The 25,900-nt window shown below is 51.4% G+C and overlaps 1 protein-coding gene across 8 annotated transcripts in view; it reads left to right on the top strand.

Annotated features, from left to right (window-relative positions):
* ABCC1 (ATP binding cassette subfamily C member 1) overlaps positions 1-25,900 on the top strand; it is a 160,966-nt gene that overhangs the window by 103,140 nt on the left and 31,926 nt on the right. For 7 of the 8 annotated variants that reach the window (XM_047780435.1, XM_047780434.1, XM_047780433.1 and 4 more), the window contains exons 13-19: positions 932-1,078; positions 2,972-3,059; positions 6,069-6,144; positions 8,557-8,683; positions 13,401-13,577; positions 15,468-15,635; positions 18,205-18,388. In XM_047780435.1, coding sequence (XP_047636391.1) covers positions 932-1,078; positions 2,972-3,059; positions 6,069-6,144; positions 8,557-8,683; positions 13,401-13,577; positions 15,468-15,635; positions 18,205-18,388 — 967 coding nt within the window. The remainder of the gene's footprint in view (positions 1-931; positions 1,079-2,971; positions 3,060-6,068; positions 6,145-8,556; positions 8,684-13,400; positions 13,578-15,467; positions 15,636-18,204; positions 18,389-25,900) is intronic. The other variant, XM_047780429.1, reaches the window with a different exon arrangement.

The raw sequence follows: 25,900 nt of genomic DNA, 5'->3' as shown, positions 1-25,900 counted from the left end.
GACATAAGGAAGTTCTCAGGCTAGGGGTCCAATCAGAGCTACAGCTGCCAGCCTACTCACAGCCACAGCAACGCCAGATCTGAGCCGCGTCCGCGACCTACACCACAGCTCATGGCAATGCCGACTCCTTAACCCACTGAGCAAGGCCAGGAATGGAACCTGCATCCTCATGGATCCTGGTTGGATTTGTTACTGCTGAACCCCGATCGGAACTGCAGGTTTCCTTTTTTGAAACCATGTGTTCCTTTCCTGGGGGTATAAAACCATATGCTCCGAGCTGGAAGGAGCTCTGAACGGTGGCGTGTGTCCTCCACCCCCACCTCACAGACGAGATGTCGGAGGCACAGGGAGAGGAGGTGACTCATCCAAGGTCTCAGTCTGTGTTTCCCGTGTCCCTGAGGATATGGCCAAATGAGGCAGAGTCCCTGCCTTTGTAGACTCGACATCTCTGCACGAGACAGGCAGTAAATACCTATGATCTTACACTGGAAGGCAGTGACGGATGCTGGGCAGAAAGGCACAGCAGGAGAGAGGGATGGAGCGGGGAGCAGGGCTGTTGTGGGCAGGGCAGCCTCTCGGAAGGGGGAGTAACCGGCCCCCATCCGGGTGGGAAGGTGGTTTCGGGCGGAGGGAACTGCATGGACGAAGGCCCGGAGGTGGGCTCGCTCACGTTTGGTGGTTGGGGGACCTGAGAATGGCCGTCCGGTCTCCCACGGAGAACGTGGGTGGGAGAGGCCAGGACTTTTGGCTCCTGATCGTTGATTATCGAGTTCGTCCTCCAGGTGCTTAGTGAGCACCCGCTGTGTGCTAAGACACCGCCTCAGGCATCTCTGCCTCTCCCAGTGGCCAGTCCTCGGCCCCTGCAGCTCACTGCCTGGGCGCGTGTCACCGCCCCTGTGCCCATGACTCTGACTCGGCGTTCTGCTTGCAGGTGGCCCTGTGTACATTCGCCGTCTATGTGACCATTGACAAGAACAACATCCTGGATGCCCAGAAAGCCTTCGTGTCCTTGGCCTTGTTCAACATCCTCCGTTTCCCCCTGAATATTCTCCCCATGGTCATCAGCAGCATCGTGCAGGTACCCACGAAGCTGGGGGGGCTTCAGGGCGGGGTGCTAGGGAAACAAAGCAAAAGGACATGAACCCCCACCCCCCCATGCAGCTCCCTGTGCCACCCGTCCATTGTGCCCCGGGGGGTCTCCTTGAGGCCTTTGAGCTTTTCTGGTCCCGCCCCAGAGACGCAAATACCTTTTACTTCTTGACACACACTCGAGGGTATGAAACGGAAGTTACTGTGACTGGGCTTTCATGAGCTCTGCAGGATTCTTTCTGAAACATTTGAGCCTCTTCTTTTCTAATCAAGTCTGTTCCATGCTCCCCAGCCTTGTCCTGTTTCTTTAAAAAATGCATTTCTTGGAGTTCCTATTGTGGCTCAGTGGGTTAAGAACCCAGCTAGTATCCATGAGGATACAGGTTTGATCCCTGGCCTCTTTCAATGAGTTAAGGATCCGGCATTGCCGAGTAGGTCACAGACACGGCTCAGATCCTGAGTTCCTGTGGCTGTGGTGTGGGCCAGAAGCTGCAGCTCCGATTTGACCCCTAGGCGGGGAACCTTCATATGCCACGGGTGTGGCTGTAAAAAGAAAAAAAAAATGCAGCTTTTGACCCACTAAATTGGTTTTGCAACCCACCCGTAGGCCTCGGCACCCCCGATTTGAACAACCCCAACTAGACCCCCAGGAGTCCCCCATCTGTTTGAAGATTCCATAAGGCGCAGAAACCGCTCAGTCACACTTGCACCCTATCTTTCCTGCCACCACCACTACCAACATTTTTCACACCTTTCTCCGCAGCCTTGCACACGTTCATGTGAAAACCCTATTTTCAGCCACAGACAGATCAGCCTGAAGATTTGGTGGTACCGCCCCAGTTATAGGCTTTTTTTAAAAAAAAAATCTAATAAAACCCCTTCTTATTATGAACAAGTTCAAACGATAACACCCTGTGCCCGCTCTGCAGGTGCCACGTTTTGCCGCGGTTACTTCATCTCACCCTTCCTCTGCCCTCCTCCCTCCCTCCATTCCCTCCTTTCTTTGCGGAAGAATTTGAAAGCACATCCCAGACCCCTTGGTGTTGCACCTTCAAATACTTCAGCAGGCATTTCTTCTTCCATTAAGTCGTACCACCATTCTGATACCTCGCAAAGTGAACAATAATCTCTTAAAATCCTCCACATTCGAGTTTGCTTTGCTTTGCACGGACATGTCTTTATGGCTGGGCTGTTTGAATTAAAGACATTTTGCTTTGTTTTTAAATTTGCTCCTGTTGGACTCTGGTTGATATCACGTTCCCGGCGTGCAGCATGGCCTGGATGCGTGGGGGTATCATTGTCACTGTTCACCACGCCTTCATCTCATCCCGAGATGATGATTCTTAGCATTATTATTTTGGTAGGCAAGAAATACATTTATTAGGATAGGACGCTTGTGAGAGGTGCAGGCCGGCAGACACGGAGGCTCTGCCCGCAGGATCCATATTCTTTCTTTCTTGGGGTGGGAACCATTAAGCTGCAGTCTCTTGGCAGCTTGGAAGTTTATTATCCAGCATTGTTGCCCGTGACCACGGGCTGTGCATTCAGTCTCCAGGACACGCTTATCTCCTGGTTGCAAGTGTGTCTTTACCGGGCTGTTGCCTCCGATGTTTTCTGAAGTCCCTTGTCAGCCAGGACAGCCTCCTGCCCTCCTTTTTACTATTGTCCATGGGCTTATAAAAGAGAACAAGCAAGAACTGAAACCAGTTTTATTTTTTCATTCTGAGGCATCTGCTGGGTGTGTAGGAAAGGCAGAACCTTCAGACGCGAGGGAGGATGTGGGCCCCTCCGCACGCAGGGGAAACCACTGTGACTTGGCCTCAGTCTGTTTTGCAAACACGTGTTTAAAAATAACTACACCCTGTCACCCCTCTCTGTGTAGGCGAGTGTCTCCCTCAAGCGCCTCAGGATCTTCCTCTCCCACGAGGAACTGGAGCCTGACAGCATCCAGCGCCGGCCCATCAAAGACGGTGTGTCCTGGGGCGGGGGTGGGGAGGCCAGGGCCAGGGGTCTCACCCAGCCCTTCCCAGGAGGGCGAACTTGCACTTTTGTTTTCTTGCCTTCTGAGAGGCAGGCCAAGTGAGGCTCACCCCGAGGGCCCAGTTCCGGGGGTTCAAGGGCTTGATTCCATCCTGGGCAAATCAAGCATGTGGGAGACCGACCAGTCCCTGCCCCCAATAGCTGTGCATCTTCGGGCGGATCTCGGCTCTGCTCTGAACCTTGCTCCCCCTGCCCTGCCTGCCCCCACTCCCAGCAGCAGAAATGAAGGTATCCTTGTTGGCTGGGTGTCATACCGATTTTTATTGGTAGATTTGTTTATTTTGTAGCTCATTAACTTATCCTTTCCCAGTCGACCCTGCAGAGCAGGGATCTCCAGACACTGAATAATAAAACTTAGTAGTGCTAAGAGTAGGGACCACTTGTGCAGAAGTGACACTCCCGCCATGCATGTCCTAGGGACATCACTGTCCTCAGCCATCTGTTGTTCACCGCAGCTTGAGGGAACTGTGGATGCCTCTGTCTGCAGAAGAGGAAACTCTGCTGAGTAACTTGTGCAGCCACTGGGAGGTGGAGTCGGGATTAGGTTTGAAACCCACAGCATCAACCCCTTGTACACCTCTCTGCACTGAGATTTATTGAGCACCTATTGTGTGCCAGTCATTGTTCTAAGGGAGTTCCCATCCTGGCTCAGTGGTTAGGGAACCCGAATAGTATCCTTGAGGATGCAGGTTCGCTCCCTGGCCTCCCTCATTGGGTTAAGGATCCAGCGTTGCCGTGATCTGTGGTGTAGGTCACGGACTTGGCTTGGATCCCACGTTGCTGTGGCTGTGGTGATTCGACCCCTAGCCTGGGAACCTCCATATGCAGCCCTAAAAAGCAAAAAAAAAAAAAAAACCTCATCGTTCCAAGGACTCTGTTCTGCCTCATTTACTCCTCATCACAGCTCTAAGGGGTTGATCCCATAATCCATCCTGTTTTACAGATGAGGAAAGTGAGGCACAGAGAAGTTAGGTAACGTGCCTGTGGCTCCAGCTCAGAAGTGGGCAGCCCCAGTAGCTGTGGTCAGAGGAATGACGGTGTGTGTACACGGGTTTTATTTTTATTTTTATTTTTTGTCTTTTTAGGGCTGCATCTGCACCACATGGAGGTTCCCAGGCTAGGGGTCTAATCGGAGCTGTGACCGCTGGGCTGCACCATAGCTCACAGCAACGCTGGATCCTTAACCCACTGAGCAAGGCCAGGGCTCGAACCTGCGTCCTCATGGATACTAGTCAGATTCGTTTCCACTGAGTCGCGACAGGAACCCCTGTACACAGGTTTTATACACTGTGTGAGGCTTTCTGATGTCTTCCGTGGTGTGTAAAACGCCCAGCATGGCACCTGCTGAGGAAAGACCGCAGTGGTCGTTTGCTCCCCGGTGTGAGTAAGAGGTGAAGGCACAGGGGACAGGGTTCCTCAGCCCCGCTGATGCCTGGGTCCCAATCACTTTGCTGCGGGGGTGTCCTGTGCATTATAGGACATTTAGCAGCACCCCTGGCCTCCACCCCCTAGATCCCAGTAGCACCCACCCCAGTTTTGACAACTAAAAATGGCTCCAGACATTGTGTCTGGTTGGGGGAAGGGTGTCCGAGTTACCCCCAGTTGAGAACCACGTCTGCTGGGATCTCCTGCAGACGTCCCTGGGCTGCGTGCGGTCCCCCAGTTTCTGCTGTCCAGAGGGCCGAGTTGTGTCCCCTCCCCCCAGGTTGCAGAACGGTGTCTGCTGCTCCAGGGTCAGATTTCCCTGCAATACACAGGGCTGGAGTTTGGGGCGGCTGAGGGGGGTTTGAGCCCCTGAAGTTGTGCACCGCTCCCTGCCAGAGTCACGTTGGAAAAACCCTGGCCCTCAGCTCCCCTTCCTGCCCTGATGGCAGTCGCCTAGGCAGTTAGCCTTGGAGATGTTTGACTGCTCTCTGGGCGCCAGGTGGGGTCCCCTTGGCAGCTCCGGGCCAAGTCTTCTGGCCTCTAGCTTGACCGCTTCAAGTGACTTGTCTTCAATTCTTTAAATAGCACCTTCCAGCTTCCTCCTTATTCTCTCTTTGGGGGGAGGAGGGCGGCGGGGGAGGCGGAGGTTAAATTAGGTTAACTCATAACTTCCTCCCTTCACAGCTTTCTCTGATGGGTGGGGGCCTCTATTTCTTCATTTGACAACTTAAAAACACTCCTTATCTCTAGGTAGTTTTAGGGTAGCTGGCAGTTAAGAGCCAGATGTTGTTTTTGTGAGGGATGTGGAGTGAGAAGAAAACAAGGGAGAGAAAGTGGATGAAGGCAGAGGTGCCAGAAGCCTTGGGATGGCAGAGCGTCCGTCTGTATGACGCAGGCTTTGTCTCAGGCACCCTCCCCTCCCCGCCAGCAGTCCTGCTTCCTCGTCCATCTCTGTGTTTGCACAGTCCGCCGTGCCTGGTGTCCCAGAAAGACTGACCTGCTGGGATGTGAGCAGGTGGCTGGAGGGAGGGGGAGAGCGGGTGTGCAGGGAGGCGAGTCAGGGGGCCATCCTGAAATCCAGTCTGGGGATTTCAGGAGGAGCCCCAGGGTATCATGAGGGCCACGGGCCAGCCCAGCCCGATGGACAGGTGTCTGCATGAGGGCACTGCTTGTGCCCCGTGGTCTTGGCTTCTGTTGGGCCACCCAGCTGCCTGAACTTCCCAGGATGGCGTGGACAGTGCCCCCCCCCCGCCCCCGCCTCTCCAGATGGCACAACCTCCTATCTTTCTCTGGAGGTTTCCTTCTGCTTTCTGGGTCTGAGGCCGCCTCCAGGGCTGCCGGTTGAGGTTCTTCTTTAGACACAGTAACTGATATAACCAGATAATGCCTGGCCTGAGAATCTAGCATCTGGGCTTGAGCTACTTGATTAGGAAAAAAAAAGAGTAAGAGCCTCCTGCTCATGCTCAGGCCATGGCTTCACTGACGCCTGACGTGTTGTCTCTGGTGCTTTCCAGCGGGGACCACCAACAGCATCACTGTGAAGAACGCCACGTTCTCATGGGCCCGGAGTGACCCTCCCACACTGCATGGGTAAGCGGGACCTGGAGAGAGCCGCGGGGTTCTGGGCAAACAGGGGTTCACATTCCAGCCGCGCTCTGGCTCTGTGACCATGAATAGGTCCCTTTGCCTTTCTGAGCCACAGTTTGGCCCCTTTGGAAAATAGGTCTAATCACACTTGCTTGGGTTTCAAGGAGCAGCAGATGAGAGTATGCCTGGCTCAGAGAGCTCCCTTGACTTGTAAGTGACAGAAACCTTGCCCAGAGAGGCTTGGGCAACCAAGGAAAATTTCTGGTTCACACAACTGAGAAGATCCACTTTCAGCTACAGTGTGCTCCAGGGACTCAGGCAATGCCATCAGGGGCCCCCTCCATCTTGTCTTTGTTCCCCTTCCACCTGCACTGCTTCCTTCTCAGGCGTCCTCTCCCCTCATGATCCACTTGGCCCCACTGACTCCAGGTGTACCCTCTACCTTTTCAGGAGACTCTCCTGCCTCCTATTGGCCTATGAGGGGTGTGCTCTTCCCCAAACTAATGGCTGTCCCAGGAGAGACCAAGCCCATTGGCTGGCTGGGATGGATCTGAGGTTTTGATGCCATCATTGGTGGCAAGCAGGCTTGGGTCAGCTGAAAGGAATTCTCATCTGTTCAGATTTGCTGTCAGGATGGGCCATTCTCCATCCTGTCAAGGTTCCCTTGCTACCTGGCTCACCCTTGTTCACCATTTCCACATCTGGGACCCTGCCCACCCTAGTCCTCTTTTTCCAAATCACAGCATCCAGGGCATTGACCTGGTAACCCGGGCAACTTGTCAGGTGCCTCTTTTTTTTTTTTTTTTTTTCCCCCTTTTTACAGCTGCACCTGCAACATATGGAAAGTTCCCAGGCTAGGGATCACATTGGAGCTGCAGCTGCTGGCCTATGGCACAGCCACAGCAACACCAGATCTGAACCACATTTGCAACCTACACCACAGCTCACAGCAGTGCAGCATCCTCATGGATACTAGTCGGGTTCTTTACCACTGAGAACGAACAACGGGAACTCCATGAAGTGCCTCTCATTTCTTTCTGACCGGAGGCCTTGCTCAGAAGCTCTCTTAGGCCTCCTTAAGGCCTATCGCAAACACAGGGCCAGATGGGACATTTTTAGGAACCAAATTTAGCCCCTATACCCCTAATAATTACCCCCTTACTCGGTAGCCAAATTACTGCTTTATTTTATCTGAAGATCTAAGGAGGGGCTGGGGCTAACTCTCCAGAGAAAAGAATGTGTATGACACCTCCCTTGACGGGATTGCCTGTTCAGGAAGTTCTTCCTTATGTCTAACTCAGCTCCTTCCTGCTTCAGTTTTGGTTTTTCTCTCTTGTCCTGTTCCACAACCAATAGTCTCTATCTGTGCCCCCATCCTTTCCTCCGTCCTTCCAGTCTCAAAGGCTTTCTCGTTCCTGTCACCCTCCCTTGCCCCTGGAATTCCCCACCCCCACCCCAATTTCTCCATCCAAACCTTCTCTCTCTTCAGCCTTTAAAATATTCCCATCTCACCTGGATGATCACAGGAGCTGCCTCACTGGGCATCCTGTTCTCTTCTGGCCCCATAACCCATCCGCCTCACAGCACAGAACAAAAGAACCATCAGTGTGACCCTGCAGCAGGGTCACAGGCATCGAACAGTGGCAGCAGAATCCATCCACCTTCCTGCCAGTGTGTTGAAATCATGGCAGCAGCAGTTGGAAAGCATAGCTGACATCGGTGAACCCAAGGAGGCCCTAGGTGTGCCCGCCCTTCCCCTGGCAGGCGGCCCCTCAGCTCCAACGGAGCTGTCCCAAGTGGAGGGGTGGGTGTGACGCCGTGTTAGGTGACAGCCAGCCCTGCTGGCAGAGTGTTGAGCTGGTTTTCTTGTCAGAGTGCGCTATCAGGAGGGATGGGTTTCGGAAACTCAGATTCATGTGCGCCAGGCCCCCAGCGTGGCTTCCAGTTGTCAAGCATGTCCCTTGAGGCCCTCTGGGGTCTGGCCGCCACCCTTCCACCTCTTCAGGACTGGCCTTCGTCTCCTGGCCTCATCTTGTGTCATAGACGTGCCCTTCTCTGAGCTCCCCTGGGACTTCACACCCGTGGGCCACTCCTCAGGCTCTTGCCAGGTGTCCAGGTCTGGGGCTCCCTCCGGGCACCTGCATCATGCCCCCTAGGCAGGCAGTCCCCACTGCTCGGCCTGGTCCCTCAGGTCTCTCCCCTGTATCTTTTCGAAGATGCAGGTGCATCTCAGCACCTGTCGCGGCCTCACATGTGGTGGCCTCTGAGCTGGTTCCCTGACCTAAGCTCATTGGAGACATGGTGGGACGAGTTGCCAGACCTTGAAGGCCCTCCATAGCCCTGCCACTCCGGGTCCATCCTTCTCGCCTGGGCCGGGGACCCCCAGCTGAGCCAGGGTGCATCCTGTCGTTTCAGCATCACCTTCTCCATCCCGGAAGGTTCCCTGGTGGCTGTGGTGGGCCAGGTGGGCTGTGGGAAGTCGTCGCTGCTGTCAGCACTCTTGGCCGAGATGGACAAAGTGGAGGGACATGTGGCAATCAAGGTAGGAGGAAGCCTGGGTGGGGCTGGGGGAGCCGACCCGAGGGGAAGGTCAAGGGCGAGGCTGTGTTTTCTTTTATGACAACCTTGTCAGTCAAGTGGGAGCAGTGAGCGTCCTTTCTCCTCTCCTCTGTGCCATCCTAAAAGGCAAGGTTCCAGCGTCATTTATTTCCTGCTATATCCCAGCACCTAGAGTAGTGCCTGGCATGTAGTAGGCGCTTGTTAAGTCTTTAGGAACCATGCCAGTGCCCCCTGATCTGCCTGCTGGCTCTTACTCCTTCCCCATCTCTGCCCTGCGGTGTGGTTCATGTGGTCCCCTCATGCATGAGTCTTTTTGGCTTGTTCTGTGAATCTCTTAGCCTCTCTCTCTCTCTCTCTCTCAATTTTTTACTTTTTGGTTTTATTCATGTGGCATATAGGAAATTCCCAAGCCAGGAATCGAACCTGCACCATAGTAGTTACCTGAGCCATAGCAGTAACGACAATGGATCCTTAACTGCTAGGTCACCAGGAAACTCCACAATACTTAAAATTTTTGATTTCTGTCATTGGAATATTTTCTTAGAGAATTATTTCTAAGGGAACTGTTTTCTGGTTGGTTTTTGTGTGTGTGTGTGTGTCTTTTTTTTTTTCTTTAGGGCCCCACCTGCTGCATATGGAGGTTCCCAGGCTAGAGGTCGAATTGGAGCTGTAGCCACCAGCCTACACCACAGCCCCAGCAAGGCAGGAGTCAAGCTATGTCTGCATACTACACCACAGCTCACGGCAATGCCAGATCCTTAACCCTCTGAGTGAGGCCAGGGATCGAACGCACATTCTCATGGATGCTAGTCGGGTTTGCTAACTGCTGAGCCATGACGGGAACTCCACAAGGGAACTGTTTAAATTCTGAGCGTTTTCATGGACTTAGAGAACAGACTTGTGGTTGCCAAGGGGGACGGGGAGGGAGTGGGATGGACTGGGAGTCTGGGGTAAATAGCTGCCAACTATTGCATTTGGACTGGATAAGCAATGAGATCCTGCTATATAGCGCAGGGAACTATATCTAGTCACCTGTGATGGTGCATGATGGAGGATAATGTGAGAAAAAGAATGTGTGTGTGTGTGTGTGTATATATGTGTGTGTGTGACTGGGTCACTTTGCTGTACGGTAGAAAATTGACAGTACCCTGTAAACCAACTATAATGGAAAAAATAAAAATATTTTAAAAGTTTTTTAAAAAGTAATTTTTCATCTGGAATATAAAAAAAACTCTGAGTGTTTGTTGGTTTCTTAATATGAGGCTAAAAGGAGACTGTGGTTTTACTGCTTTTAAAACCTGAGTTTGCTTCGGCTTCTCCGAGAGAGGGTGTAAGCGACTGCTCTAGTGCGCAGATGGGTCCCATCAACATCAGAAGCCTTGTTTTGCATTTAGCTCATTCTCTGGGAAGGTCTTTCCCTGATGCTGGGATGTTTCCTTCCAGATTTTGTTGACACGAGCATTTCCTAGAGCGTGCACACTTGTCTTGCTGGATATTTGGGGAATCAGGAGTCCTGGGCTCAGACAAGCTTGGGAAATCTCGCATACTTTGATTCTCTCCCTTTTGGAGACTTATAATAAATGCTAATCAAGTACAGGCTCTTGCGTTCCTGCCCAGGGTGAAAAACCCTATTTAACTTTGGTTGATCCGGTGCGTCCCAGACGTACTTACCTGTGCCTTGTTGTTGTCTATGCAGCAACTCCTTGCATCCATAATATTACTGTCGCCTGGAGTCTACTTTTGGGGATGCTGGTTTGTGCCATTGTGTTTCTTAGCACAATCCTTTCTTTGCCGATCACATGCTGCCTTTGAGCCTAGCGTGCCTTAGAGAAAGCGTGCAAAGCGTATTACAACAGCTGTGTCCAAACTAATGACATTTCGCTGTGTTTCAAGAAATGACCTGTCATTACTTTCAAACACATGTTATAAAGTAAGATTAATGGGCAGTGAGAACTAGGTTAATGGAAGAAAATTCCAAAGCGCGGTAAGATCCACCGTGCCTTCTGCTTCATTGAGCCCAGGTTTCTGCAGTCGCTGCCCTATTGACATTTCAGGCCAGAGACTGGGGACTGGGCTTTACGTCATAGGATGTTGAGCAGCATCCCTGACATCTGCCACCGGTGTCAGTAGCAGCCCCCAGTCGTGACAACAAATAGGGTCTCTAGACATTGTCAGATGTCCCCTGGAGGGCAAAATTGCCCCCAGTTGAGAACCACTGTTTTATTTATTTATTTAATTTTTTTTTTTTTGGTCTCTTTGTCTTTTTAGGGCCACACCTGGGGCATATGGAAGTTCCCAGGCTAAAGGTCCAGTCGGAGCTGTAGCCGCCAGCCTGTGCCAGAGCCACAGCAATGCAGGATCCGAGCTGTGTCTGGGACCTACACCACAGCTCACGGCAATGCCGGATCCTTAACCCACTGACCAAGGCCAGGGATTGAACTCATGTCCTCATGGATGCTAGTCAGATTCGCTAATCACTGAGCCACAAGGGGAACTCCGAGAACCACTGTTTTAAAGTAAAAAGCCCTTAAGTACAGAGATGACAAATCTAAAAAGTGAGGCTACTCTGAGAATGTAGTTTGATGAGATTATAGATTTATTTGTGACTGGTTATTTTGTCCCGGTAGAAGCAGTGCTTGAAATGTGTCTAAAGTGTTAATTTTTTCCCAAATATTTTAGTTAGTAGGGCTTGTGCATGCTATGTCTGAATTATCTGTGGGTTCTCCAGGGAGGCTTTGTGACATTTTGGCCACTTTAAGTTAGGATATTGGAGTCAGCAGTTTATTTATCTGAGAATGAGGATTAAGAGTTGGGTTACCTGAGAGTTCCCCAATGGTTCAGTGGGTTAAGGAGTTTGGCATTGTCACTGAAGTGGCTTGGGTTACTACTGTGGCATAGATTTGATCCCTGACCTGGGAACTTCCACATCCTGTGGGGACAGCCAAAAAAAAAAAAAAAGAGTTGGGTGACCTGAGTTCCATTCCCAGCCTTGTTCCCCTGGAATTGCTTTATTTAAGAATCTTCAGTGGCTCCCCTTTGCCCCTTGAGTAAACCCCGTGCTCCTCACTAGGAGCGCCAGCCCAGTGTGAGCCGCTGCCCACCCCCCAGCTCCTTCCTGCCCGTCTCCCCCTCACACCGAGGGCCAGGGTCACAGCAGCCTTCCCGTCCCTTGCACATGCTGAGTTCCTCTCATCTCCAGGCTTTCGCACATGCTGTTCCCTCCCACCGAGATGCTCTTCCCCCTTCTCTTTGTCAGACCAACTTATCCTCACCAGTCTATCCTTGTTTAAAAATTTTTTTCAGTTACTAAAATATGTGAAACAAATGCCCTCCGCTTAGCCTTTATTCCCCTGCCATTCTTGACACCTTACATTATGTGGAGATAAAGACAACATCTTCAGAAGTGGATGATAGTGACCCAAGCCATAGCAGTGACAGCACCGGATCCTTAACCTACCGGCCATCAGGGAACTGCATGAGATGGGCAGTTTTTATACAGCGGTCCCCCCTTAAATGGCACGAGGGAAATTTCCTCAAGAACGCCTTTTCTGGTGTCTCAAACTACAATTCTTTTTTAATTAATTAATTAATTTATTTATTTGCTATTTCTTGGGCCGCTCCCATGGCATATGGAGGTTCCCAGACTAGGGGTCGAATCCAAGCTGTAGCCACAGGCCTACGCCAGAGCCACAGCAACTCGGGATCCGAGCCGCGTCTGCAACCTACACCACAGCTCACGGCAGCGCCAGATGTTAACCCACTGAGCAAGGGCAGGGACCGAACCCGCAACCTCATGGTTCCTAGTCGGATTCGTTAACCACTGCGCCACGACGGGAACTCCTAATTAATTTATTTTTTAATTGAAGTATAGTTGATTTCCAATGTCGGTGCTAGTTTCTGGTGTATAGCAAAGTGATTAATTTTATATATATATATGTATATCCTTTCTCAGGTTATTTTCCATTATGGGTTAAGTATCCCTTTATAACGGACATTTTGCAAAGGCTCATATATTTTTATCTCTTAGCATTTACCACAACACTATTCAAATACTTTTTTTTTTACACTTAATCAGATACTTTTCATTCTTAGAAGCCAAGAGTTTTTCGTTGTTTACTTTTAAATCTATTTAATTTTATTTTTCAAATAGTTATACAATTCTTATTTTTATTTTTTTGTCTTTTTAAGGCCGCACCCACAGCACATGGAGGTTCCCAGGCTTAGGGGTTGAATCGGAGCTGCAGCTGCCGGTCTACACCACAGCTCACAGCAGTGCTGGATCTTTAACCCATTGAGCGAGGCCAGGGATCACATCTGCGTCCTCATGGATGCTAGTCAGGTTCGTTAACCACTGAGCCATGCGGGAACTCCTGAGGTAGAATATTTTAAAGGTTACAGGTGTACAGTATAGGGGAGCTGGGAGTTTGTTCACTGCTGTAGGCATTTAGCAAATAGCTACTTAATACCTGACAGTCTCACCGCTTGCACTCCTAGTACTGGGGCCAGTGATTGACCTTGCATGGGCTCTGATCCTAGCCCTAGTGTCCAGAGTCCTTTGGGACTCAGTTTCCCTCTTGTTGAAACTGTAGGTGTGATGAACGTGTCGTGTGAAGTAGGGCCCCCCCTGGCAGGTGGGTAGGCCGGTTGCTGTCTTGTTAACCAAGTGTGTCTGTCTTGCTGTCCTCTCCATGGCCACCCAGGGCTCAGTGGCCTACGTCCCCCAGCAGGCTTGGATTCAGAATGTTTCTCTCCGAGAAAACATCCTGTTTGGACGCCAGCTCCAGGAACGGTATTATAAGGCTGTGATAGAAGCCTGTGCCCTCCTCCCAGACCTGGAAATCCTGCCCAGCGGTGACCGGACGGAGATTGGTGAGAAGGTCAGTCGGCTTCAGCACGGCCCCTGCATCAGTCAGCTGTTGCTGCATAACAAGCAACCACAAAATCTGGGTGGCTCCTGATGTTAAACACATGTTGTCCTATTTATGGGCGAGTCAGTTGTGATAGGTATGCTGGGTAGCCTGGCCTCAGTGGGAGGCCTCTGCTCCTCTGCTCCAGCTGAGCCCAGCTCTGGGCTATAAGTTGGCTCAGGTCTTTTCCACCTGGCATCTTGCTAGGGCCTAGGTGAGTGAGTGGGAACGCCCCAGGAGGAAGTTCTTCTAATGGCAGCAGCAGAAGCCCAAGAGAACAAAAAAAAAAAAGGTGATGTCCCTTAAAGCACTATCCTTTCCATCCACAAAGCAAATCTCTTGGTTGAGCTGAAAGATAGGAGACTAGGAAGTGCATGATCCCTTTGCAGTCTTGTAACTGCAGAGTCACATGACCAAGGGAACTCTACAGGGAAGAGAGGTGTCAGTCATTTAGATGTCCCCAGTCCCTTTCAGAACAGTGGTAGTGATAAAAATAATCATGCAGTAGCAACACTTTTTGAATAATAATCATGTTCCAGGCACTGTGCTAAACATTTTATACAGCAAGGCCATAAGAGGGGATTTACTGTTGACCCTATTTAATGGTTGGGGCAAAGGAGGCACAGAGAGGCCAGATGTCTTGCCTGAAAGCCCTGCCCACCACAGGGCCTTTGCATGTTCTTTTCACTCTGCCTGGCTGGCTGGCTTGAGCGCCCCCTGGTGGTTATGTGACATGCGCTCAGCTGAGAAGAGTGTGCATGTTGCAGGGCGCCACCAAAGAGCTTTCCCGTCTTTGTTTTTACTTACAATCCAGTGGCTCTACCAGCTTTCTTAGCTGGTGAATGATTTCTTTTATTTGAGAGAAATCTACAGCTCCTTGGGAAAGAAAACCAAATTACTGGGGCTTTTGGGGTTTTCAAGTAGCAAAGGAGCCTGAGTTAGTATAAGCAGAAGCTAACTCAGTGAGAAATGAGTTGAAGGATGCAAATGCGTTACTTGGAATCCGAGGGCTGGAAGGCGGTGGGGCTCAGGGAGGAGCTGGGACAGGCAGCCTGGTTCCTTCTCTGTTTTGTCTCTGCTTTTCTGCACAGCTTTGTTCTTTTTTTCACACGTGTCTTTCTGCCTCTCGGAGACTCCTCACTCTCTGTGTAGGTCCTATTAGCAAATTCTGGGGGGCAAAAATATGAGTAGCTTAGTTTGGGTCTGATGTCTGCCCCAGGCTGGAAAGGGACCCTCAAAATGTACGTGGCTGAGAGGACCCCAGCTCCGGGCGTGGAGAGGGTGGGTGTCTCTTGCGAGAGGACCTGGGCAGTTAACCTAGTGGGTGTCCACTTTGATGCCAGCCAGATGTGGAAGGGATGGTGTGTTATCTATTGCAGGAAGGCTGTGTGGTCCAGGTGCCCTGGTTCAGATTAGAAAATGGTGTCCTTCCTGTTGATGAATGGGGCACAGGCTGGATCTCCACACCCCTAGGGCACAGCCTGCCTCCACAGTGTGGGTTCACCAGTGAGTGATCCAGAGTAAGAGCCAGACTCCAAGATCAGGAGCCTTCCCTATAGTCAGTACTGTTTGGTGTCACCAGCCTCCCTTTCCCAACTGTGCCGGCTGCTCTGCCCAGCAGCACACAGAGGCTCAGTCTTTCTCCTTGGCCGTTTTACAGTTGAGGGTGAATCCCTTGCGGGGACTTGAACCCACACCGGCTCAGGTGCAATCTCACGCCTTTGCCACCTGCTTCATTCTGGGAGGCAGGTGCAGCCTGGCAGGCCCTCCGGCCAGGGTCCGCCGCCTCCTGAGTAGGTGGCCCCTTCTGCCTGACTCTGCTTCCCGGGAGACCCACCCTTCTGCCGCGTCTCTCCCCAGGGCGTGAACCTGTCTGGGGGCCAGAAGCAGCGCGTGAGCCTGGCCCGGGCCGTGTACTGCAACTCCGACATCTACCTCTTCGACGATCCCCTCTCCGCCGTGGACGCCCACGTGGGGAAGCACATCTTTGAAAACGTGGTTGGCCCCAAGGGGATGCTAAAGAACAAGGTACCTGCTGCGGGGGCGGCGTGGGGTCCGGCCCTGGCTCTTTGGTCCGGTGGCAACATGTCCCTTTTGGGAATACCTCACTGAGTGGGACCAGAGAACGTATTTTCTTTTCTTTCTTTTTTTTTCTCTTCTTAGGGCCACACCTATGGCATATGTAAGTTCCCACGCTAGGGATCTAATTGGAGCTTTGGCTGCCAGCCTACACCACAGCCACAGCAACGCAGGATCTGAGCTGTGTCTGTGACCTACACTGCAGCTCACCGCAACGCCAGATCTTTAACCCACTGAGCGAGGCCAGGGATTGAACCTGCGTCCTCATGGGTACTCATCAGGCTTGTTACCACTGAGCCACAGGGGCAACTCCACGAATGTATTTCTAGCCCTTCCCTTGGCAGCCTTCCCAGGACAGCCTTCTTGCTCTGGTCCTCATGGGCGGACGTCCTGGGCACCGACGGGACGTCATTGCTTCCATCTGGCCAAAGGCAGCCTCTCTTCCTGATTAAATAACAGGTGCCTTCGTGGAGGGAAATCCCACCCCAGGGGCCCTTGTGAGCAGAGAAGCTCTTCTCCCTTCCCTGCTGAGGTGGCCCGGGGCTGCGGGACAGAGGCTTGAGGGGGAAAACTGCCACCCCGCCTTAACATGACAGGAGATGGTGCCTTTCCTCTTCCATTATTTTTTCTGTTTGTTGAGGGGAATCGTGGGAGAGGAGGGTGTCCTGGCTTTTCCTCCCCCTCCCCCAGTAAGAAAGACAGATGCGCCCACGGGGAAAATATAGCAGATTCAGAAAACCATGAAGAAGAAAAACAAAAGCAATTGTGCCTAATCCCACCATTTCTGAGATTTCTGTATTTCCTTCAAGTCTTTTGCTGTGTGTATAAGCTTTTTAATAGAATAATCACATCATGCATATATATATAGTAAGCATCATGCCACATGATCTGTTCTAAGCATTCCCACACACACCATAAAAATTTTGTGTGTATATATATATATATATATATATATATATTTTTTTTTTTTTTTTGGTCATTTTTGGCCACCCCTCAGCATATGGAGCTCCTGGGCCAGGGATCAGATCGGAGCCATGGTTGTGACCTAAGCTGCAGCCGAGGAACCCACATCCCAGCAACTCCCAAGACACCACCGATCCTATTGTGCCACAGCGGGAGCTCCCTGTATAATTTTTAAATATTAAAAAAAAATTTTTTTGGAGTTCTCTTGTGGCACAGCAGGTTAAGGATCCATCATTATCACTGCTGTGGCTGTGGTTGCAGCTGTGTTACTGGTTCAATCCCTGTCCCAAGAACTTCCGCATGCCACAGGTGTAGCCAAAAAATTGTGTTGTTGTTATCAAAATAATAAATGCCCATAGTAGTAAAATCAGAGAGTGCAAGAGTATATGTAAAGTTAAAAAAATGATTCGCCCTCATTCTGCAGCACTAGCTCCTCTCTCAAAAGGCAGGACAGCAAGTCTGGCTTCCTTCTCGTAGGCAGCCCACCAGCTAAAAATGGCCTTTATGTTTCTAAGTGCTTGGAAAAAATCTGAAGAAAATAATATTTTGGAGTTCCCCTTGTGGCTCAGCAGTAATGAACCCAACCAGGATCCATGAGGACGTGGGTTTGATCCCTGGCCTCACTCAGCGAGTTAAGGTTCCAGCGTTGCTGTGGTATAGGTCGAAGATGCGCCTCGGGTCTGGCGTTGTTATGGCTGTAGCTCCAATTTGACTCCCAGCTTGGGAACTTCCATATGCTCCAGGTGTGGCACTCAAAAGACAAAAAAAAAAAAAAGTAAGAAGAAGAAAAAATATTTTGTGACATATGAAAACTGCCATGAATTTAAATATTAGCATCCATAAATAAAGTTTTATTAGAACACAGCCAGCCCATCTGTTTATGTCTTGTGTATGTGGCTTCCTACAGAGCTGGCAGTGACCAGAGGTCCCCATAAATCTGAAAATATTTACTGTTTAACCATTTAAGAAAACGTTTGCCAACTTGTGTAAACAGTTGGTGAACATCCTCCCAAACTTTGAGATAGTTAGATAAATATAGACGCACCATCAAACCTTGTATTCTGGTGGGGGTGGGGAGTAACTTGAAAAAATGAAGCTTTTGGGGTGCACTTTTTTTTGCGGCAGTGCTGTTCTTTTACTCATCTACACATGCATGGTGTCCCCGTCCCTCCCCCCCCCTTCAGATTTTTGTTCGAAAATAACCTCCTCCATCATCCTTGTTAAAATTGCAGCCTCCGCGCCCCTTGGTATCATGTCCCTTTTGCTGCTGTGTCCTCACCATCCGGCACACAGTGTTTTACTTACATTGGTCATTTCCCTCCACCCCCCCCCCCCCCGACCCTGGAACCTGGGGCGGGGATCTTTGTTCTTCTCCCTGCTGCCGCCCTGCCGCCCAACAGCTCCCAGCACACTTGTGATGAATGAAAGCACGTGCGGATCCAGCTGCTTCTGCGAGTTCACATCCCAGGGCCGGTCCCGCCCCTCAGGTTGGGGGCGGGGGTTGTCCCCCTCGCGCGCATGCGCTGACACGGCCGTGTCTCCCCTCTGCCTGCAGACGCGGCTCCTGGTCACGCACGGGCTCAGCTACCTGCCACAGGTAGATGTCATCATCGTCATGAGTGGCGGCAAGATCTCGGAGATGGGCTCCTACCAGGAGCTGCTGGCCCGGGACGGCGCCTTCGCTGAGTTTCTGCGCACGTACGCCAGCACCGAGCAGGAGCAGGGGGAGCCCGAAGACGGTAGGGTCCGCGTGGGGCTCCTGCGTGGGTGGTTCCTGGTCCGGCCCCAGTTGTGCCCTGGAGGTACCCGCCAGCCGCCCTCATCAAGGCATCGGGCTGGGGGTCGGGCCAGGCCCCTTAAGGAACCATCTTGAAGGACTGTCTTAACCCCCCCAGGGCAGTATTAAGAGGGGGGTCCCGGTGCTTTCTGGCCAGGTCAGCAGAACTGGACACGAGTCTCCGTACTGTTCTGGAATGTGGCTCTTGGCCTCTTGAGTTTCAGGGTCTTCCTAGAAAAATGTGGATGGTGATAATTACAGTCCTGGCTCCCAAAAGGCTGTGAGAGAAGTGGCATGTGTGCCTTAATCCAGAACAGATGCAGGGGTCAGGAGGCCAGGGCCAGTGGCTGAGCACACAGGGCAGAAGTTGGCAAGACCTGGGTTTGAATCCCAGACGCTGCTCTCCCCAGCTGTGGGACCTCAGGCCCACTGCTGATAAAGCTGTGTGGCAACAGGACCAACTTTCTGGCACTTGGGGTAGATTTAATGTGGTAGATTCCTGGAGCCTGCGGCATGGTGCCAGTGACAGCTGCTGTCATTCCTTTCTTGGTCAGAGGGCTCCTCTTCTTTATTTATGTCTTTGCAGGGCTGCACCCGAGGCACAGGGAGGTTCCTAGGCTAGGGTTAGATCAGAGCTGCATTTGCCGGCCCACAGCCACAGCAACGTGGGATCCGAGCCACGTCTGCGGCCTACACCACAGCTCAGAGCCATGCCTTATCCTTAACCCACTGAGTGAGGCCAGGGATCAAACCCACGTCCTCATGGACACTAGTCGGGTTCGTTACCACTGAGCCACAACAGGAACTCCGAGTGCTCCTCTTCTGCTTCTCTGCACTTGGCCTCTGCCAGGTCTGCCCAGGCCTGCCTGCGTCCCAGTCTCCACACTTGCTCTGTCCTCCCAGGCCGGACTCCCGGAGACACCTTTGGATTCTGGCCTGGGACCATGCCCTGTCTTTATTGGAAGCAAATGGGGTGAGGCGTCCAAGTGTCCTATTATCTCTTACTAGTTGGTTTAAAATTCAGGGGAGTGGCTTGAGGCCTTCCCGGGCTGCCCTGGTTTACGTCCAGTCCTCTGCTGGTCTTCCCCCTCGGAGCTTGGACCTGTGTTAACACGCAGAGAGGGAAGAGGTCATCTGATGCCTCGTCTGCTATGGTTTCAGCTGTTGCTAAAAAGAGTGGAACTGAAGAGAGATCATCTGTCCCTCTCTGAGCTCCTGCTCCCAGGAGCTAATTACAGACACCCCGCAGCTGCGGCAGGTCTGGTACATGCTGAGTCCCCAGACAGGTCTCAGAGAGGCTGACCCCGGGTTGGGGCTGCATGGCTGCCCTGTTGTGCAAGTCCTGAGGTTGTCTGTGATGTGTGGACACACGATGAAGTACAAACAGGGACAGGTGTCATCCCATTGAATCTTCCTCATGGCTTCTCGCGTGGGAGGTAGGACTGTGGTTTACTGAGGAACTGAGGCTTCAAGAAATCTGTCCAAGTTCCCGTTGTGGCTCAGTGGTTAATAAATCCGACTAGGAACCATGAGGTTGCGGGTTCGATCCCTGGCCCTGCTCAGTGGGTTAAGGATCTGGTGTTGCCGTGAGCTGTGGTATAGGTCTCAGATGTGGCTCAGATCCTGTGTTGCTATGGCTGTGGCATAGGCTGGCAGCTGCAGCTCTGATGCGACCCCTAGTCTGGGGACCTCCATGTACTGCAGGTGTGGCCACAAGAAGAAAAAAAAAAAAAAGAAAGAAACCTATTCCTTCTATGCCAGGGGTGGGAAGGTCCCTGTCTGTGTGAATGAGGCCAGTGACTAAGAAGGAGCTATTTACTCTTCATTGATTTAGTCCTTCAGTAGGTGTTTATTGAGCACCTATTCTGTGTTAAGCACTTGTATTATTTTCTTAGGGCTGCTGTAACTAAGTACCTTAACAACTACTCAGAAATATGTTGTCTCACATTTCTGGAGGATAGAAGCCTGAGATCAAGGTGTCAGCGGCATTGGTCCTTTCTGAGGGCCGTGGGGGTTCCTTGCCTGTCCCCCAGCTTCTAGTGGCTTGCCGGCCATCTCTGGCGTTCCTTGGCTTGCAGAAGCATCACCCCAGTCTGCGCTCATCTTCACCTGGTGTGCTCCCTGTGTGTGTGCCCATTTCCAACCCCCCCTCCTCTTTTTTAAGTAGCTGAACTTGCAGCACATGGAAGTTCCCGGGCTAGGGGTCGAATTGGAGCTGCAGATATAGGCCTGTGCCACAGCCGTGGCAACACCAGATCCGGGCCACATCTGCAACCTATGCTGCAGCTTGTGGCAACGCCATGTCCGTAACCCTCTGAGCAAGGCCAGGAATTGAACCTGAATCTTCAACGCAGACTACATCCACTTCTTAACCCACAGTGGGAACTCCCCAAATCTCCCCTTTTTGTGAGGACACCAACTATATAGGTTTAGGGCCCCGGTGATGACCTCATCTGAGCTAATGATATTCACAGAGACCCTATGTCAGATACAGTCACATCTGAGGTATTGGAGGTGAGACTTCAACATGTGAATTTGCTTCATGGCAGTGGGGTTGTCATTCAGCCCATGACAGGACTGTTCTAGTTTCAGGGGAGACAGAAGTGAACAAGATACAGGCAAATCCTACCGTCGTTGAGTCAGAGTCTAGAGGGAGAGAAGGCAATGAACCATCAGCAGATAGAGATGGTTTCATACAGTGTCACATGCCACAAAGGAAAGCATGCAGGGTCCTGGGCTGTGGGGGGCGGTGGGGGTATGGGCACTTCAGCCCTCTCTGGGGAGGTGACATTGACCTGAGGAAGAGATGGCAAAGAGAAGATATGGGGAACAGTGTTGAGACACAGGGAACAGCAGATGCACAGGCTTCAGCTCAGCATGAGCCTAGTCTGTTTAAGAAACAGAGAGGAGGCCAGTGTGGCCACTTCGCGGTGGGCCAGGGCCAGGAGACAGGGTTGGCGGGGTTAGGGGGTTACCCTGTGGATGGAGCCTTCAGGGTAAGGAGTTTGGGCTTTGTTTTCAGTGCCGCGGGAAGCTGCTGAAAGTTGGGAAGCGGGGACCTGCTGCGAGAACCCACACCTTCGTTCCTCGTGTCGGAGTGTGCTGAAGTCCTAGTGGTTTTTAACCAGTCCCTTACCGAGATGTAATTCACACACCGGTTCTAGTATTTTATTTGTGTGGCCCTCGTCATGTTCAATTTCAGAACATTTTCATGGCCGTCACTCCCCATTTTCTCCTGCCCCCCCACATCCTAGGCAGCCACTCATCTGTTTTGCTTTTCTATTTTTTCCTTCTGGTTTCGAGATACAATTGGCAAAGAGCACGGTGTAAATTTGAGGTACACAGCATCATGTTTTGACTTAACATACGCCACGAAGTGATGGGCTCAGTAGGTTTGGTGAACATCCCTCATCTCGTATGGATACAAAATAAATAGGAGACATTTTTTTCCTTGTGATAAAAACTCTCAGCATTCACTCGCTTAACTTTCGTAGGTACACAGCGTGGTTTTGAACAGTGTGGTTTTGAACAGCCATGTACATCCTGGCTCTAGTGCTTATTTATCTTAGACCTGCTGGTTTGAACCTTTTGGCCACTTTTCTCCATTTCCCCCTCAGCCCCTCCACCTTTGGTGACCACTGATCTGATCTCTTTTGCTATTTGTGTGTGTGTGTTTTTGAAGTATAATGAACCCACGACACTGTTAATTCCAGGTGCACAACCTGACTTCGATTTCTGGACATTTCAGAACGATCATCACACTTATCTGCTTTCTGTATAGATTTGTCTAATTCTGCACGTTTCGTGTGAACAGAATTCTAGGGGGAAGTCTCTGTGACTGGCTTCTCTTGACGTAACGTGATGTTTCTGAGGTCCGCCTGGGAAAAAAAAAAAAAAGCAAGCATCAGCCGCATTTCTTCTCATGGTTGAGTCATGTTCCATTGTGTGCCCACACCACATTTTGTTTATCCATTCATTGCGTGATAAGCATTTGAGCTGTTTCCACTTTGGGGCTATTATGAAGAGTTCTGCTACAGGCCCAAGGGAATTGAAAAGTGCTTTCTTTTGCCGGCAGGAGATAGATAATGCTCCTTTCAGCATTTAAAAAGTCCTGGTTGGAATGAGTTTCCACTGTGTTCATGCTGCTGTGGTTGGAAAGTTCTGCTGTAAGTCTAGCCTGCTTTCCTTTGCTGCATAGTCTCCTTCCTCAGATTTTTCTCTTAGCCCGAGTGGCAACTTGTGATCCCTGTATTTCACTGGCGTGCTTGGTGGGCTGCATTTAGGCAAAAATGACCCTCTCTGCTTTCTAAAGTGACAAATGTGGGTTTAACCAAATCTTTCCCAGAATGAGGTCTTTCTCTCTCTATAGCCCTTTTCTATCCAGTTGAGCAGGGACTGTCCTTACACCCTGTTGGCCACAGCTGGGCTTTTTGTGTTCCCTTCCTCCCCAGCCGCCAGCAAATCCCGATTATGCAGAACATGGAATGCTGCCAACTAAACAAATTGTTTAGTGTGGGCGCATTGGCAATTAATTTGGTGATGAAAATATCATCCACCACCCTAGCACTGCTGTGGGGTCATTCGTCCACTTTAACCACCCAGCCTCCTGCTGGGCAGGTCCCAGAGGTCCTTTGCCTCTGGGTCTGAAATCACACCGCCCCTCCCCATTCTTTCCACTTCTCTGGAGGGGCCCGGTGATAAGGCTTGGCGCCGGGGCGCAGTCTTGCTCAGTGCAGCCAGTGCCAAGTGCCAATGACCTTGGATTTATTTGAACCACATTTTTGGCTCCTTCTAAAGGGAAACTTTTGTTTCCTCATTGGAAGAATCAAGTCGTTTTGAGAACACCCAGGCTGAAGGGCCAGTGTTTGGTTTGGGGAGGGGATTCATTCTCCTTGGGGTGGAGGCAGCAGCGAGGCTCCGTGCAGGGTGGGGCGAGACTGACCCCTCCCCAGGGATATTCATCTGTGTCTCTAAGGAGACTCTGTTTGTTTTGGGTGGCCAAGGGATTTACAGAGTGGTTCGTTAACCTTTGTACCTGGAAGGTATAGACCATCTCTGTTGACTCTGGTTTCTTTACTGGGTTTTCTAGAGCAGCGCTTTTCCACGGGGAACATTTGTGTCTCCTGGGGACACTTGGCAATGTCCGGAGATGTGTTTGGTTGTCACAACTTGGGGGGATGGGTGGCACACTCTTGACATCTAGCGGGTAGAGCCCGAGGATGCGGCTGAACACCTTGCAGTGCCCAGAAACCCCCCCACCCTCCAGCCCCAGCAGCAGAAGCTCCCTCAGGCCTTGGTGTCTGGTGCCGAGGGTGTCACACCCACTTTGCTCTGACTTGTCGTGCCCAGCTTTTTCCTTTGTCACCTTGGGAGAAGGACCTTTATTCCTACAGTGTGACCACTTTTCAGAACCTTATTCCAGCTGTTTTGCAACCTTGTCACTATTTTTTCCCCCTTTTCAGATTTTTGCTGACTTTTTTGACCTGATTATAAAATCAGTACATGCACCTTGTAGACAGTTGCAAACTAGAAAAGCACTAAGAACCACCAAAGAACATCCTTCTGCTCTCCCACTGCCCAGAGGGGAGCTGCGTCAGCATTTGGCCTCTTTGCCACCTGTCTTAATCATCTGGGACTATCTCCTTGAAAAGAGGAGGGTCCTGAGGTGTGTTTTTTGTTGTCAATTCTCCTCTCCCTCTTTCCTTCCTCCCTCCCTTCCCTCCCTCCTTCCTTCCTTCCTTCCTTTCTTGCCGCACCTGTGACATAGGAAGTTCCCAGCCTAGGGGTTGAATCGGAGCTGCAGCTGCCGACCTACACCACAGCCCCAGCAAAGCCCGATCCGAGCTGCATGTGCAACCTACACCACAGCTCATGGCAATGCTGGATCCTTAATCCACTGAGCAAGGCCAGGGATCGAACCTGTATCTTCATGGATACTAGTCGGGTCTGTAACTGCTGAGCCACAGTGGGAACTCCCCTGTTTCTTTTCTTAACATCAGGTCACAGGTGCCTCCCCTTATTGCAGAAATCTGTTGTGAGCACCAGATAGCAGCTGGAGAGTCTGTCAGACAGACAGCGCGTTCCTCATCGCCGTCTTCAGGGTCTGTATTTCTTCCCCTTTTGAGTATGAAGAGCTTGCAGGGCCCAGATGGGAGCACAGGGTCAGTGATGTAGCCGGGCAATGCCGTTTTTGGTCAAAAACCAGGCGTTGCCTGCAAAGCAGTGACTTGAATTCTTCCCTCAAGGGGGAGGCTTGCCTACTGGCTCTTGCCCAGGCGGAGTTCCAGAACCTTCTTGAGAATAAACAGCGAGCCTGTGAAGTGCCAGCTTTGAGAGTCAGCAGCTGGCTGAACACCCAGCCCAGGCAGCGCTTCTGTGGTTCAAGGGCGGGGGCGGTGCCTGGCTTCCCAGCATCACAGCCCCCATACCCGGGGCTTAGAAGCACTCACGGAAGAGTGCTTGGGTTACGCATTTCATGTCTTGGCTTTAAAAGCCCTCTTATTTATTTTGTAGCCCCTCCCTCTCCCAATCCATCTTCATTCACAGTTCCTCCTTGCCCTGCTTGCTTTTCCTCTGCGTCACGTATCGCCACCTGACGTAAATTCTGGATCTACTGCTCTGTTATTTCCTTCTCTCCCTTGCAGTTTAAGCTCTCTGAGGGCTTTGCACAGAGTCTCCTCTGTATCCCCAGGACTGAGAACTGTGCCTGGCACATAGTAGATACTCAGGAAATGTGTTAAATTAGTAAACGAATGGGTTACACCCTGATTGTGTAAGGCATGCCCAGCATCACTCCTGGACATCCACACATCTGTTTGCATATCCCAGCTTGGAAGGAGCTGTGAGCTGGTTTTACCCATTTCTCTCTGGGCTGGTTTAGCAACCAGCTTGGAAGGTCAGTCCGCATTTTTCCAGCTCTCTTTATGTTTGAACATGCCCAGCTTTTAAAGAAAGGGGCCAGCCCCACGTAGGGTGCTTGTTGGGGATGCACCCAGAACACGTAGGATGGGGAAACCGAGGTACAAATGCAGCAGGTCCCTCAGCCTTCCTCGGCCCTCACCCTTAAGGGAAGACCCTCGTCCATGCCCTCTAGGCATTTAAATGGGGGGGTGGGGGGCAAGAGGGAGGTACAGGCTGTGAAATGGCACCACTGTGGCCAATACAGTGCCCTTTCTGGCACTGGAAGTTTGGTTCTGCTTGTTCCCTTGGCCATTCTTTTGTTAATCCGTCCATCTGCCCATCTGCTCTGTGCCACATGTGGAACTGTGCCCTTGGATTGTGCAGTGCACATCCTGTGCAACCCCATGTGGCCATCTGATGCGCCAGGTGCTAGGAGTAGAGTGGTAGATAAGACCTAGGCTGTGCCCTCAAGAGCTCACAGTCTGAGGGCAGAGGCAAACCCTAAATACTCAGGGACATCACGGGGCTAAACACAGTCATGGAGATGAGCCTGGGGAGCTGGGCGAGCCCTGAG

The sequence above is a fragment of the Phacochoerus africanus genome, chromosome 5 (assembly GCF_016906955.1).
Source record: "Phacochoerus africanus isolate WHEZ1 chromosome 5, ROS_Pafr_v1, whole genome shotgun sequence".
In the NCBI taxonomy this organism is placed as follows: Eukaryota; Metazoa; Chordata; class Mammalia; order Artiodactyla; family Suidae; genus Phacochoerus; species Phacochoerus africanus.
Note: the sequence above shows the minus strand (reverse complement) of the source record. Positions and strands in the feature narration are given on the sequence as shown.